This window comes from Odocoileus virginianus, chromosome 2, assembly GCF_023699985.2.
Source record: "Odocoileus virginianus isolate 20LAN1187 ecotype Illinois chromosome 2, Ovbor_1.2, whole genome shotgun sequence".
Taxonomy (NCBI): Eukaryota; Metazoa; Chordata; class Mammalia; order Artiodactyla; family Cervidae; genus Odocoileus; species Odocoileus virginianus.
In genome coordinates this window covers 69944411-69960684 of record NC_069675.1, presented here as the reverse complement: position 1 = coordinate 69960684, position 16274 = coordinate 69944411, and the positions used below count along the sequence as shown (strand labels likewise).

Here is a 16274-nt window from a genome sequence, read left to right as displayed (position 1 = left end):
GCTACGAAAAAGTCAAGGCCGGGTAAAACTACAGGTCCCACCATGCATTGCTGCCTTGTTCAGAGTAGGTCTCTACGGAAACAGAAAAAAAAAAAAAAAAATTCTACAAGTCCCACCTGTTACTTCGTTTCTAAACACCTCCTGCACTTTCGGCTCCAACAGCAAACATAAAACAAGAGCCTCGTGACCTCCGGCCGGATCCAGGAGCCCAGACAAGCCGGGGACCCGGAGTGAGGCGGTGTGCCTGCTACAGCGGGTCAATTCTACCCAGCTTCACCGCTCCCCTCTTCTTTCTGGGGCTGGGTGCACGCACAAGCATTCTCCTATCCGCATCCAATGGGGGCTCCTCAGCCGAACAAGGGAGAAGAGCCGGTTATATGCAAGCACAACAGACTTCCCCAAGCTGGGGCAGGGGCTACCACAGAATGGGGGTGAGAGCGCAGTGACCCCGAGAGGCAGCTCCAAAACACCATAGAGGAACCATGGCAGACGCGGGGAGAAGTCACGGCCCCGCGGGGACCCTCTTCCGCTAGGCGCCTCCATTCCCACAGGGACCACAAGCCCGACACTAACCGCCGCCCTCGCAGCGCGGTTTTGTGCCCCCCTTAGCCGGGTCGCAGTGCCACTGACCTCCCTTCCCCTGCGACCGAGGGAGGGCGGCGAAGGAACAAAATCCTCCCAGCCTTCCCGTCCGCTCCCTCCGCCTTACCGTCTTGGCGGCCTCCGCCCAGGTCCTGCCCTTCTTCCTACGGCCCTTTTCCCTCATGTCGGGTCTTGAACTGACTGGGAGGCTCCCGTGTCCGGGCTCCGGCCGCCCTCCCTGCCTGCTCTGCCCTGCGCTGTTTTTCCCGCGGTGCCGGGAAAGGTGGGAGAAAGGGGAAGTCAGGCCGGAGGAGCACCGGAGCAGAGGAAGCGGCGGGGGTGGTGCGCTGGGGGCGGTCTATGGGGCGGCCGGTCCTCCTGCTGCCGTTACCACTGCTACCGCCGCTGCCATATTGGGTCCTTACTGTACAGGCAGCCGCTACGGTCATGTGACCGCTCCCGCGCGGCCGTCACTACTGTACGCAGCCGGCCGCGCGAACGAGCGTGCGCGCGCCCCCGCCTCCCGCGCGGGGCCACAGGGAGAGCTAGCCGGCCGGCCGCGGCGTCTGGCCACTCCCCCGTCCTTCCGTTCTCAGCCTCTCCTCCCGAGCATGCGCAGTGGGGAGGTCCGACGCTAACTTGCGTCGGGCGTCCTTCGCTCACGCCTACAGCGAAAGCCTGCTTGCGGAAGCGGAACTTGATCCGTCCCGGAAGGTTTATTGGGCGGTTTCTGACCGCGTGCGGGGTGCGGCGGTGTCTGCAGACTGGGAAGAGTTAGGCTCTTCCCTCTGGGGGTGACTCTCTTAACTGTCATTTTCGATAAGCCTGTAACTTGCCTTTTCTGTTTGTCCATGTTCATTTTTTCATTGTTTAAAATGTTATGTTTTTGAAGATTTGCCAGTTCTCATCTACTTATTTGCGGCACTTGATAGATGAAGCAATCTGAGATTGAGTGACGCCACACTAGAATGTGGTGAAGCCAAACATCAAATCACAAGCTCAGAGTCCTTTCCGTCACCTCAGAATGCCTCTCAGACTTAGGTAACCTTTATTTTCAGGCCACCAACAACTATATTCATGCTTGTACATGTGAATGTCTCATCAAGGACACAAATGGAGTCTTTTTTATCTTGGTGAGCTCATTGCCTGGCTCAGTGCCTGTACATATCAGGCGCCCTGTAAATATTTGCTGAATGATTCAGCTGGATCTGTAGTCAGAAACCATTATTTGTAGTGACCATAACGACCTCCTGAAAGATCCAGAATGTGGCATCTTCCATCGCATTGTTCATGTCTTTATACTTTGCAAAGTAAATAGAATGTGTAGTAATGCCTAGTAATCTCCCAAACCCACCTGCTTCCAGAACCTGCTTCTGATCTACTAAACTTAGGATATTCTAAAATAGGACTGAGGGACTTCGCTGGTGGTCCACTGGCTAAGACTCTGCACTCCCAATGCGGCGGACCAGGGTTTGATTCTTGGTTGGGAACTAGATCCCACATGTCACAACTAAAGATGTAGTGCAGCTACATAAATAAATATTTTTTTAAAATAAAATAGGACTGAGAGTTGGGCTGACTCTTGGGAGAAGAGACAGTTGAGAACAGTCCTTAACTTGGAGTCCAGGATAAGTTTCAGAAGTATATAGCCCCTTAAAATTATGGAAAATATTTTGTGTGTATTAGCTGTGCATTTTCTGCAAGGAGGATTTATAACTTTTCCTCAGTTTTTAAAAGGGATCAGGGGATTTACCAGGTAACACAGTGGTAAAGACTTAGTGCTCCCAATGCAGGGGACATGAGTTTGATCCCTGTTCAGGGAATTAAGATTCCAGTTGCTAGGAGGTACAGCCAAAATAAATAAAAGTGTGCTGTTACACACTAGCAGACAAAGTCTTAATAGGGAGCATGAGAGCCCATGTAGATACTTCCTTATTTTTCTACTTCAGTCATTGAGCAAACAACCCCATAGCAGCAACTGGTAAGAAATATATTTTCACAAATTCTTTTAGTAACTCATAACACTATCCGTAACAGTCTAGGTATGTACCATGTCACTCTAAAGTCTAGGTCAGTTCAAGAAGCCTCTCTCCATTCCCAGCTATTGACTGGGATTTGCCATCTAGCCCAAATTTTAAGTTTTTTTTTTTTTTTTCTATTTCTGTGAAAAATGCCTTTGAAATTTTGAAACAGATTACATAGACTTTGTAGATCACCATGTGCAGTATGGACATTTTAATAACATTAATCCTTCCAACTGTAAGCATAGAATATCTCCTTTTATTTGTGTTTTCTTCAGTTTCTTTCATCAGTGTCTTACAGTTTCAGGGTATAGATCTTTCACCTCCTTGGTTAAATTTATTCCTAAGTATTCTTTCTGATGCTATTGTCAATGGGATTGTTTTCTTAATTTCTCTTTCTGATAGTTTGTTGTTAGTGTATTAAAATGCAACAGGGGGATTCCCTGGTAGTCCTATGGTTGGGATGTGAGCTTTCACTGCCATGGACCTGGGTTTGATCCCTGGTTGGGAAGCTAATATCCCACAAGCCACAAAAAAAAAAAAAATAAATGCAACAGATGTTTATATATTGATTTTGTACCCTGCAACTTTACTGAACTTGTTTATTTGTTCTAATAGTTTTTGGTGGAGTCTTTAGGTTTTCAATTAATATACATAAAATCCTGTCATCTGTAAATAGTGACTGTTTTGTCTCTGCCTTTCCAATTTGGATGTCTTTATTTCTTTTTCTTCCTAATTTCTCTGGCTAGGACTTCAATACCATGTTGAATAAAAGTGCCAAGAGTGGCATCCTTGTCTTGTTCCTATTCTTAGAAGAAAAGCATTCAGCTTTCCTCCTTTGAGTATGATATTAGCTTTGGGCTTATCAAATATGGCCTTTATTATGTTGGGGTACATTCCCTCTATACAAATTTATTGACAGTTTTTATCTTAAAAAGGATGTTGAATTTTGTCTAGTGCTTTTTCTGTACCTATTGAAATGATCATATATTTTTATCCTTTGTTTTGTTAATGTGTTGTATCACATTGATTTGTGGATATTGAACTACCCTTGCATCCCTAGAATAAATCCCACTTGATCATGGTATATGATCCTTTTAATATACCATGGAATTGGTTTACTAATATGTTGTTGAGGATTTTTGCATGGGTGTTCCTCAGAGATACTGGTCTCTAATTTTCTTTTGTGTCCTTGTCTGGTTTAGGTTGGCCTCATATAATGATTTTGGAAGAGTTCCTTCCTCTTCCATTTGCTGTAAAAAGCTTGAGAAGGTTTGGTATAAATTCTTCCTTAAATGTTTGGTAGAATTCACCATGAAGGCATCTGGTCCTGGACACTTTGTTAGGAGGTTTTTGACTACTGATTCAGTCTCCTTACTAGTAGTAAGTCTGTTCAGATTTCTATCTCTTCATGATTCAGTCTTGGTAGGCTATCTGTTTCTAGGAATTTATTCATTTCTTCTAGGATGTCCAAAATGTTGGCATATAATTAATTATTCATGTTGTTCAGTCACTCAGTAGTGTCTGACTCTTTGCATCCCCATGGACTTCGGCATTCCAGGCTTCCCTGTCCTTCACCACCTACTGGAGCTTGCTCAAACTCATCTCCATTGAGTAGATGTTGCCATCCAACTATCCTGTCCTCTGTCATCCCCTTCTCCTCCTGCCTTCAATCTTTCCCAGCATCAGGTTCTTTTCTAATGAGTCGGCTCTTTGCATCAGGAGGCCAAAGTATTGGAGCTTCAGCTTCAGCATCAGTCTTTCCAATGATATACAGGATTGATTAATTATTCATAGTAGTCTCTTAAGATTCGTTATATTTCTGTAGTATCAGTTGTAATGTCTCCTCTTTCATTTATAATTTTATTTGAGTCCTCTTTCTTTTTTCTTGGTTAGTCTGACTAAAGGTTTGTGTATTTTGTTTATCTTCTTAAAAAACTGTTCTTAGTTTCATTGATCTTTTCAACTGTCTGCTAAGTCTCTATTTCATTCCTTTCTACTCTGATCTCTGTTATTTTCTTCTTTCTACTCACTTTGAGCTTAGTTTGTTCTTCCTTTTCTAGTTCCTTGAGATGTAAAGTTAGGTTGTCTATTTGAGAGCTTTCTTTTTTTGCCATGCATGCTGCTGCTGCTAAGTCACTTCAGTCGGGTCCGACTCTGTGCGACCCCATAGATGGCAGCCTACCAGGCTCCTCCGTCCCTGGGATTCTCCAGTCAAGAATACTGGAGTGGGTTGCCATTTCCTTCTTCAATGAAGCTTATGAAATTTTAGTTCCCCAAATAGGAATTGAACCTAGAGTCCCCAGCAATGAGAATGCCAAGTCCTAACCACTGGACTGACAGGGAATTCTGAGAGCTTTCTTTTTTTCTTAATGTAAGCATTTATTTCTGTAACCTTCCCTCTTGAAACTGCTTTTGGTGCATCCCAAAAGTTTTATTATGTTATATTTCCATTTTAAGTTGTCTCAAGATTTTTAATTTCCCTTTTGATTTATTTGACCCACTGTTTGTTCAGGAGGATGTTGTTTAGTATCAGCATAGTTGTGAATTTTTCAGTTTTCTTCCTTTAATTGATTTCTAGTTTCACATCATTATGGTTGGAAAAGATGCTTGATAGAATTTCAGTTTTCTTGAATGTACTAAGATTTTTTTGCAGCCAAACATATAATCTATCCTGGAGAATGTTCCATGTACACATGAGAACAATGTGTATTCTGCTGCTGTTAGATGGGATGTTCAGTAAGTATCTGTTAAGTCCATCTAGTCTAACATGGCATTAAGTCCAAAGTTTCTTTATTGACTTTTCTTTCTGGATGACCTATCCATTGTTGAAAATCAGATTTTTAAGTCTTCTATTATTATTGTAATGCTGTATATTTCTCCCTTAAAATCTGTTAATATTTGCTTTATATATTTAGGTGCTCCTATGTTGAGTATGCAAATATTTACAAATGTTATACTCTTGATAAATCAATCCTTTTATCATTATATAATGACCTTCTTTGTATCTGGCTACAGTTTTTGGCTTAATATCTATTTTGTGTGTAAATAAGATTATAGAGATAGAGAATAAATTATTAGTTGTGAGAGTTTGGAGATAGTAGAGGGAGGGAAATAGGTATGACTGTAAAAAGGTAACATGAAAAACCATCGTCCATAAGCTGGTGAACAGATGAACAAAGTCTGGTATATGCATACAACAGAATACTACTGAGCAAGCAAAAGGAATAAAATATTAATACATTCAACAACATAGATGAGTCTTAAATCATAATCAGTGAAAAAAGATAAATCTCATCACAAGGAAAAAAATTTATTTTTATTTTATCTATATAAGATGGTGGATGTTAACCCATTGTGGTAATCATTTCACAATATATATAATTCAAACAGTCATGCTGTATGCCTTAAACCTATACAGTGATGTATGCCAACTATTTCTCAATAAAAATGGGGGGAAAACAGGTAAAAAAGAAAGGGAAAAAAGTCTATTTTGTGTAATATAAGTATAGTCTCTGCTCTTTTTGGCTTTCATTTGCATGGAATATCTTTTTCCATCCCTTCACTTTCAGTCTGTGCATGCCTCTAAAGCTGAAGTGAGTCTCCTGTAACAGCATATAATTGGGTCTTATTTTTTAATCTATTCAGCAACTCTATATCTTTTGATTGGAGAAGGAAAAAATATTTTTAAAGTTACTTTTGTTCATATGTCCAAAAAATAATCAGATATTCTTTGTACTTATGTTTTATGTTTCAGTTTGGGTCCAGATTAGGCAAATGATGCACATGGTAATCAGAATTCATTATAATTAACTGTAGAAAAATGCCCCAGCTTGGTAGAATTATTCAGTTCTGTCTAATGGTAATCCAAGGACATTTCCTTTTTAAGAAAATTTTTCCTGTAGCCTCACAAGTGGTAGAATGAACATTAATTTCAGGGAGAAACAGTTGTTTTAAAAAGACAATAGTGGATTTCCCTGGTGGCCCAGTGATTAAGAATCCTCCTGCCAATTCAAGAGACATGGGTTCAATCCCTGGAATGGGAAGATCCCACATGTTACTTAGCAACTAAGCCCACAACTACTGAAGCCTGAACACTCTAGGGCCCTCAAGCTGCAACAAGAAAAGCCACTGCAATCAAAAGCCTGCACACCACAATGAAAAGTAGCCCCCACTGGCCGCAACTAGAGAAAAGCCCACACCCAGCAATGAAGACCCAGCAAAGCCAAAAATAAATAAATAAATGAATAAAATTTTTTAAAAGATAATATTGAATAAACAGTGTAGCAAGAATGCACCAGGGCATAGGTATTCTGAAGCCCTTGTTAGCTCTACCCTAGCCACAGACTTAAGCCTTGATCACTTTGTCATTTCAAACATGCTTGCCTTGACTTAGGTCATGACCAGGATGCAGGCTGTTAGTGGATCCTGTTCAAAGTCCTTGCTTCTGACCCTGCATTGGTCAACAGCAGTGGCTACACAAAGAAAGAGGTGCCAGACTCGGACTGACTGGGCTGGAATTCCCCCACCTAAGTACATTCTGCCTATCAGGAGTTGGGCAAGTTACTTATACTTTTTAAGCCTCAGTTCTCTCTACTAGGTCTGAATGAAGTATTAGATGTAAAGGGCTTCAAATAGCACCTGGTATGTTGTAAGCCATCAACAAATGTTAGCTATTGTATCTTGTATTTGTTGCTGGCTTACAATGTAACAGGTGCTATTCAAGCGCTTTACATCTTTTACCTCATTCAGGCCTAACAGAGAGGACTGTATGTTATAAGTGCTTCCCTGGTAGTTCAGACAGTAAAGAATCTGCCTGCAGTGCAGGAGACCCAGATTCTCCTGATACTCGTGGTTAGGAAGATCCCCTGGAGAAGGGAATGGCAACCCACTCCAGTATTCTTGCCCGTAAAATCCCGTGGACAGAGGACCCCGGTGGGCTACAGTCCATGGGGTTGCAAAGAGTCAGACACAACCGAGCGACTAACACACACATGTTATAAGTAGATGTTCTTAACTCTTCTTCCCTCCTGCAAAACTTACAAATACTGTTTCCATTTCTCTACTATGCAACAAGATTTAGCTTACTTGGTGACTAGCAAGAGGAAAAGACAAGAAAAGAATTGACTTTTGAATGTCTACTCTATACCTGACAATTTATATGAGAATATGAAGATAAAGAACTTCTCAAGAAATATTTCTCTTAGGAGCAATTTCAGCCAACTAGTAATATGACCTTGAAATACTCAATTCAATTAAACAGATTAATTTAGTATCTTCCAACAATGAGCCAAACACTGAGGACCAGAAATGAGTGCAAGATGGCAAAACATGGAGGATAAAGACTATGTCCGTGATGTTCATTATTATATTTTCAGTGTCTAGAATAACACCTTGTAATAGGAGATGCTCAATATAATTTTATTAAATGAAAAGTAAGTAAATGAGCAAGACATAGCCCCTACTCCCAAGTAGCTAATGTTAAAGTAAAAAAGATAAATAAACAAATTAAATATGTTACAGTGCTCTACATGCAGTCATAAACATATATGCAAAACCCTAAAGTGAGATGGACGAAAAGGTAATAAATTCTATGGGGATTAGGGGTGGAGAGGGTGTCCAGCAAGGCTACAAGGAAGAGCCCTTTAGATTGTGATTTAGAGTGACAGCCAGTGAAGAGAGTAGATGGGGCAGGGATAGTAACTGAGATTAGAAACAACATCAGAAGGGCTTTATAACTGGTCTTCCAGAGGGCATTACATCCTCAGGTTTCCTAACCGGGGGCCTAGAGGGGAGCCAGTTAGCTTAGATGAAATTACATCTTTATTTTCACTAACTTTAAACTAATTTGTTACCTATGACTTTGTTATGAACAGAAATCTCAGATATTTTCATATTGTATTACATAAATGCTTTTATATTTATCATAACTTTGCAATTTCTGGATTACTAGATCTGCCACTGCTGCTGCTAAGTTGCTTCAGTCATGTCCGACCCTGTGCGACCCCATAGACGACAGTCCACCAAGCTCCCCTGTCCCTGGGATTCTCTAGGCAAGAATACTGGAGTGGGTTGCCGTTTCCTTCTCTAATGCATGAAAGTGAAAAGTGAAAGTGAAGTCGCTCAGTCATGTCCCACTCCTAGTGACCCCATGGACTGCAGCCCACCAGGCTCCTCCATCCATGGGATTTTCCAGGCAAGAGAACTGGAGTGGGTTGCCATTGCCTTCTTCCAACAAAGAGGCAAACAAACACAAAAACAAGTAGTGGGATGATTAAGAACCTCTACTCCAAAGTCAAATCAAATAAATGAAATTCTAATTTCATCAGTAGTGTGTGACTTCAGGGCTTCACCAGGGCTTCCCTGGTGACTCAGTTGGTAAAGAATCTGCCTGCAATTCAGGAGACCTGGGTTCAATCCCTGGGTCAGGAAGATCCCCTGGAGAATGAAATGGCAATCCACTCCAGTATTCTTCCCTGGAGAATTCCATGGATGAGAAGCCTGGTGAGCTATAGTCCATGGGGTCAACAAAGAGTTGGACATGACCAAGTGACTAACATTTAAAAAAAAAAAAAAAATCCTACTTGGCCTCAGTTTTCTCATGTGGAAAATGGGTATAATATTGCTAGCATCTATTTAATCAGTTTGTTGTAAAGATAAAGTATACATAAAAAGCATAGAATAATGGCAGGTATATAAACATTCAATAACTGATAATATTATAACCATTTTGATCTTGGTTTCTGAAGAAAATCCAAAGAACAAACCCTTAAATCTAGCATTTCTAGGGACTCTAGCCTATATATGAAGCTTTCCCTGAATGTTGATTAAGGCAACAGCCAAAAGAGTCCTCATTTCCTCCTCTTCACCTTTTGTTTATAAGTCCATTTAAGGATCAATGAAGAGTCAGCACAAGGTTTTCATTTTCTGCACACACACACACACACAAAGGCAACTTCCTGTGAATTAGGCTATTATATAAACACAGATTTGGCTGATAGACCCCCATGGAAAATATCCTATTCCAGTTTCTCTAAAGCATGAATCTGGATGCTATTGACAGGCATGAACTAGCTTACTTCATGGGCATGAAGGGAAAACCAGAGCCTCCACTGAACTGTACTGAACTGCAGGTGGTCAGAGACTTAGAGATGCAGGAAGCAGGAAGGAAGACGGAGGAATTGGAGGCCAGCCAGGAGCAAGCTGGGAATAGCCAGGCTGTGCTGCTCCTTAGTTACCATGGGCTTTGTCCAGCCAGATGTCCTCAGCATCTCCTTGATTTTCTGCCTGGGGAATTAACTATTCATTCTTATGTTGTCTTAAATGCTGTTCACATTCACAAGTACTCCTCAGTGGTCAAATCCATTTTTAAATGTTCATCCTAGCAAGAGAGACTTTTTTACATAAAAAAATCTGGGGCTCTCTGGGGATAGAGCCCAGATCTAGAAAAATTTAGGCTCAAGTCCCAGCTTTGTCATTTACTACCTGAGTGACCGTAAGTCATTTATTTAGATTGCCTAATCTTTAGTTTCCTCATCTATCAAAAATCGGGATCATTTACTCAATGAAAATTCATTTTGACCATATTGTGTGACAGGCTCAGATTTGGATATTGAGAATATAGAAGTACACCAGAAAAGTAAAGCCCTGCTGTTATGACACTTTCTTCAAGTGGAGATGGGAAGAAATAAACAGACAAGACAGTATCAGGTGTTGATAAATGTCTGGGAGACAATGAAACAAGTTATCATGCAAGAGAGCAGGGGCATCTTTAGCTTACAAGGAAAGACTCTGAGAACTTGACATCTGAACTGAGACAGCAGATAAAAAAAGCAGAAGAAACCAGTCTTATGAAGATGAGGGTGTGAGCATTCCAATGAGAGGGAAGGGGAATTTCAAAGGCTCCAAGGGAGAGGAAAGAATTTGGCACATCAGTGGAATATAAAGATGGAGAACTGAGTGAGGCAGAGAGGGATCTGGGAAGAAGTGGAAGAGGTAGGCAGGACTAAGGAGGCGGAAGAGGATGTGGGAGATTTGAGGAGAGCAGAAAATGTGTGAAATCCTTGTTTTGGAGAATGGGCGAGGAACATACTGGGGGAGTGTAGTAGGGTTGCTTGGCAGCATTGAGACTCCTTTTGAGATGTGTGGTCATGAATTTAAACTAGAACTAGTTGGCATAGTGGATGTTGTTCTTAGAACTAGATGAAATGAATGGCAGGTTTTGATTCATGGTAGATGCTCAAAAATGTTGACTCCTATCATAAGAGAAGAAATAGATGAGGAAAATGCAACATGATCAATTATTTTTGTGACCATTTGCAACTAATAGGAGTACCTAAATAATTATGTATTCTGATATTTGTTTTACGACTAAGGTTTTCTTCTAAAATAAGGTAGGGTGTTGTTTTTTTTTAATTTGAATATTTTAACCCTGAGTGTTTTTGTATACCTTTAATAAAATAAGCTGTAGTTTTTGCTCTTGTGATCTTAATAAACTGGAAGTGAATTTCTTTGGTCAGTCTCTTGTAAAACCACTTCCTTATATTCCAAATACAGGAACACAGCTTATCTTAGTATATACTCAAATTTTGCTCCATCTTTTGGGGTGTTCAGGCAAAAAAAAAAAAAAAAAGATTTTTTCTGATAACCTTCCAAAGATGTTTTGAAATGTTAATTCACCCACATCTGGTACCTGGGAACAATTCTGCAGCCTAGGCTATCACATCTATTGAAACTTTGAATGTAACCTCCCTTGTCACACAGAAATGGAAGAAATCACACCTGAAATTTCCTATAATTTCATCTCACCAATGAGATCTTTATTGTCAAGTCCTTTTTCAAAACTCTGCAAGGTTTAGAAGTTCTGATACCAAAAAGTACTGATACTGATATGGAACATGGCAGAAACACTGAGTGAACTAGATTTGAACAGGACAGGATCTGGAGTTGGCGGGGTCCTCCAAGGCAGCAGCTAGGAGACAGGTAAGTGTTGAGTGGTGAAAAGATAACTGGGTTGGTAGGAGGCTAGTGAGGAGAGTTCAGCAAGGAATAATAAGTGAGCTCATCTACTGGAAGGCAGAGAGAAGCATCTGAGAGGAAACAAAAGGAGGGATTCTAGCCATGTCATCTGACAGCAGGCTGTGAGAACTGCAGCTCTTATACAAAGCCAGAGACGTTGAAAAGAACAAGGTAGGCCCTCAATCTCAGTCTCTGATAGTCTGAGCTCTGTGTTCTGCAAATTCTTCCACTAGCTGGTGGTGTCTCCCAAAGGCATCATCTACTCCAGCGTTCTTGGTTCCTCTAAGAAACCTCCTGCCTCCACCCCCGGCCCTATTCCACATAATGTTTACAAGTTGGAGAAAAAGAGATTTTGAGGTTGTAATAAAAGCAGCTCTCACATCAGCCTAATGCTCAGTGTTCTGTATTTGCTGACAGCTCCTTCCTGAAAACGTCTGGGACTCTGCCTGAGACTTCTCCCTGATCACTGGAGCGTACTTTAGTCTGGAACAGGGCAGACCAGAAAAGCCAGGGTCTTAATGCCCCTCGGAGCAACCTTCAAACAATGATTGACTGCAGTTGATGTAAAAACACCTATTTCAGTTACCTATTGCCGTATGATAAACCACTCCAAAACCAGTCATTGAAGATGACAGTGATTTGTTTTTTCTCATGATTCTGTGGGTGGGCTGCAAAATGCCTCTTCTAGTTTTGCCCGGGCTCATTCATGTAGCTGCGTTCAACCACAGAGGTAGGCAAGCTGAAAGGTCCAAGTTGGTATCACTTACATGTCTTACAGCTGGCACTGGCTGTTCACTTGGGACACTGGTATTCCTTCACATGGCTTTTTTTTTTTCCTTTTCCAGGTTAGACCACCTTCCTTGTCCTGTGGAGATCTCTGCATATCAAGAGGGCAAAGGCAAAAGCTGTCAGGTATCTCAAGGCCCTCCACAATATCACTTTTGCCATTTTCATTGACCAGAGCAAGTCACAAGACCATCCCAGATTCAAGGGACAATGGTTACTAGTCCATGGTGTTCCTGGAATAAGATAGATGGATGGACAATAAGGATATTGCTGAACTTTTAAAAAAAGACCAAGAATGAATGTGGTAGACACACCTTAGGGTGAAGCATCTTCTCCCATGAGTCATACTCATATAATATCCTGTCCTTGAAAACCTACAACCTGCTTCTAGCCAATAGAGTATGGCAAAGGCGATGGGATCATCACTTCTTTAATTAGGTTACATTATAAAAGGCTTAGCCAACAGGACTAAGATTCTCCTACTGGCCTTGAAGAAGCAAGCTGATAAAAGGTGAACTGCCTATAAGAGAGAGTGCGTTGTTTGAAGAGCAGCCCCCTTTGTCCTACAACTGCAAAGAGCTGAGTTCAACCAACCACTATGTCAACTTGGAAGAATAGAAAGAAGCTAAGCTAAGAAAAAAGCTAAGCTCTAGAAAGAAGCTCCATCCAGAAGAGATTTCCAGAAAGGAACAGAGCCCATCTGACACCTTGATTACAACCTTGTGAGACCTTAAGTGGAGGATCCAGCTAAGCCATACCCAGACTTCTGAAACAGGGAACCTATAAGATAATAACATGGGGGTTGTTTTTAAAGCTTCTGAGTTTGTGGTGATTTGTTTGGGAGGAATATAAAACTAATATGAGTGAGTAGAAAGCTGAGGTCAGCCAGTACGATGGAAAAATCACAATCCCTTACGATTTCCAGACATGAGCCTGTTCTCACACCCAGAGCTCATCAATTGAAGGAGATGCCAAGTCCCCTTGAGGATGAACCCTAAAATGATGCAACAATACACTAGCGATTCCCTTATAATCTTTCCCCAAAAGGACTTATGGTCATTTACTAGAATAACTGAACAATGGGGGGAAGGGGATATTCAGGTTTTTCAAGAGCTCATAGTTCACACTGATAACAGGAGACTCAAAACACCAGCATGGCCCCCTATGGGAGGAACTACTAGGTCAGAGCACTAGGTTCTCGAGCAAAGGCTGGGTAACCAAGACTCAAGACTCCTCAAGGATGGAGGCAAGCAACCCAGACCGGCAAAAATATTGACTGAGGGTGAGGGGATCCCAAATGAGTGGGAGAGGAGGGAAGTGATAAATAAAATAACACTACAGTCGCAGTACCGGAACTGAGACTGCTTCTATTAACTAGCCTCATTTTTTTTTTCATTGAAAAAATTTTCTTATTGAGTTATAATTGACATGTAACGTTATAAATTTGAGGTGTAAATTTGTTGGTCTGCTACGTTTGTATATTCCACTATGATTACTATAGTAGGGTTGGCTAACACCTTCATCAGGTCACATAATCATTGCTTCTTTTTGTACTGAGAACAATTAAGATTTAACCTCATGGTGATTTTGAAGTTTATAATATAGTATTGATGACTATAATCACTGTATTGTCATTAAATTTCAAGAACTTATTTATACACTAGTTGCAGTGGAATACCTATTTTATCCCCAGTTTTTTTGAGCTATAACTGACAACACAGCACTGTATAAGTTTAAGGTGTACAACGTAACGAATGCTCTGACTTACAAACATCATTAAACGATTACCACAATAGGTTTAATGAACACCCATCATCTTTGGAATACTTATTTTTAACAGATATTGCCAGATTTCATTCTGCAAAAAATAAACAATTTAGAGTTCTACCATTAAAGTATGAAAATACTCATTCCACATCCCCAATCATTCTTTGTGGTTGCCACTTTTTAAAAATTTGTATCATTTTGACAGGTGCCTTATATCTGTCAATTTTTATTTTAGTTATTGCTGCTGGCTACCAGCGTAAAGTGTCCACAACAAAATGGACTTAAGGTGTGATCCAAATAGGTCAGGGTGGAAAAGGTGTTAACAGTTGTGACACACCCATTGCCTTGACCTTGACCTCCTTCACCCTGATGGCTTTTTCCTGCTGGTACCTGCAACCCTGAGCCTACCTACGAGCTTTCTCTGGACACAGGTGCATATTAACCCATACTGGGGACAGACTGCGATTGTTAGTGTGTTAATATACTCAACTTTCAAGCAATAACTGAAAGGAATTGGTTTATAAATACCTGAAGTTTCTTTGCTTCTCTGCAGGACAGCTCTGAAACAAGTTCTGCACAATCTCCTGGAGAATCCATGGAGACTTCCATGGAGCACCCCCAGAAAGGACCCAGTGGAGAACCCCCTCATGGAAGACCCCATGGCAGACCCCCAGGAGAACACCAGCCTGTGGAGAACCTCCAGGGAAGACCCCCATGGAGGACCCCCTGATACCCTGGAGAACCACTCCCCACCCCGTGGAGGCCCCCCATGGAGAACCCCCAGGGAGGACCCCCTGGAGAACAACCCCCTAGGACCCTGTGAGATTGAGCTCTGCTGAGCTGCTCATTAACTCCTCTGCCTGGCTTCCTCCCTTCTGTATTTCCTTCCTCATGCCCTGACCGGGGCTTCCTGAAATCAATTCCCAATGGACTATTTACACTTATGTTCTGATCTCAAGCCTGTTTTTGATAACCTCCACCTAAGACTGCAATGAAATAAGTTTAGGAAGTGTGGCCCATTTCAGAATCTTGGGGTGGGAAGGTCTAAAGTTGAAAACTACAAAGTGAGAAGGCCTCTCCACAGCAAAGTGTAGCAACATGGGTAAATCTCACAAACATAATGCTGAGTGAAAGAAACCAGGCACAGGTGAGTACATACTGTATAATTCCAACTATATAAAGTGCAATTGATCTCATCACAAGTTCAGAATAGTGACTGGAAGACAGGATGATGGGAGCTTCTGGACAGCTAGAATTCTATTTCTGTAGTGTAGTGACATAAATGATTACAAATGGCTGCCAATAATTTGAGAGAATAGCATTGAAACATATATATTATCATATGTGAAATAGATCACCAGTCCACGCTGGATGCATGAGACAGGGTGCTCAGGGCTGGTATACTGGGATGACCCTGAGGGATGGGATGTGGAGGGAGGTGGAAGTGGGGTTCAGGATGGGGAACACATGTACACCCATGGCTGACTCATGTCAATGTATGGCAAAAACCACTACAATATTGTAATTAGCCTCCAATTTAAATAAATAAATAAATTTTAATGGCTTCCAATAATTTGAGCAACAAAATGAATAACCCAAAGTGTAAAATAAATTTTGTGAGTCTACACTGACATAAATAAATGATTAAAAAATAAATAAATATGGGACAAGAGACAGAGTTCCCATATAGAAGAATTTCAAATAATTTGTGTAGATGACACTCCACCCTCAAAGAAATGGAATATAACTCTTCACCACTTAAATGTGGTGTGTATGTAGTGATTTCTTCCAAAGAACACAGAGGAAAGAAGGTTAAAAAATAAAAGTAATTTCAGGGGCTTCCCTGGTGGTCCAGTGGCAAAGACATTGTGTTCCCAATACAAGGGACCTGTGTTCAATCCCTGGTCAGGGAACTAGATCCCACATGCCACAATTAAAAGTATACATTCCATAACTAAGACCCAGGGCAGCCAGATAAATAGATTTTTTTTAAAGTAAATTTACTTTATTGGATTTACTTTAGTGGATAAGCACTACCTTAGCCAGGTTATCAAGGTCAAAACAACAGTGATAAATCATGTTAATAGTAGTATGTACCCT

The 16274-nt window shown here is 41.2% G+C and overlaps 1 protein-coding gene and 1 long non-coding RNA gene across 3 annotated transcripts in view; one reads left to right on the top strand and one right to left on the bottom strand.

Annotated features, from left to right (window-relative positions):
- Positions 1-1052, bottom strand: part of ASXL2 (ASXL transcriptional regulator 2) — a 124564-nt gene extending 123512 nt beyond the window's left edge. The window contains exon 1 of the mRNA XM_020913823.2: positions 710-1052. Within this exon, the coding sequence (XP_020769482.1) occupies positions 710-766 (57 nt within the window). The 5' untranslated portion in view covers positions 767-1052. The remainder of the gene's footprint in view (positions 1-709) is intronic.
- Positions 1053-1126: 74 nt separating this feature from the next.
- Positions 1127-15768, top strand: LOC139029842 (uncharacterized). Of its 2 annotated transcripts, XR_011482085.1 has the most exons (4): positions 1165-1623; positions 12039-12351; positions 12467-12533; positions 14728-15768. It is a non-coding gene; the product is annotated as an uncharacterized lncRNA (long non-coding RNA). The 2 variants fall into 2 exon arrangements; XR_011482084.1 differs by lacking the exon at positions 12039-12351 and having other exon boundaries at positions 1127-1623.
- The last annotated feature ends 506 nt before the right edge of the window (positions 15769-16274 follow it).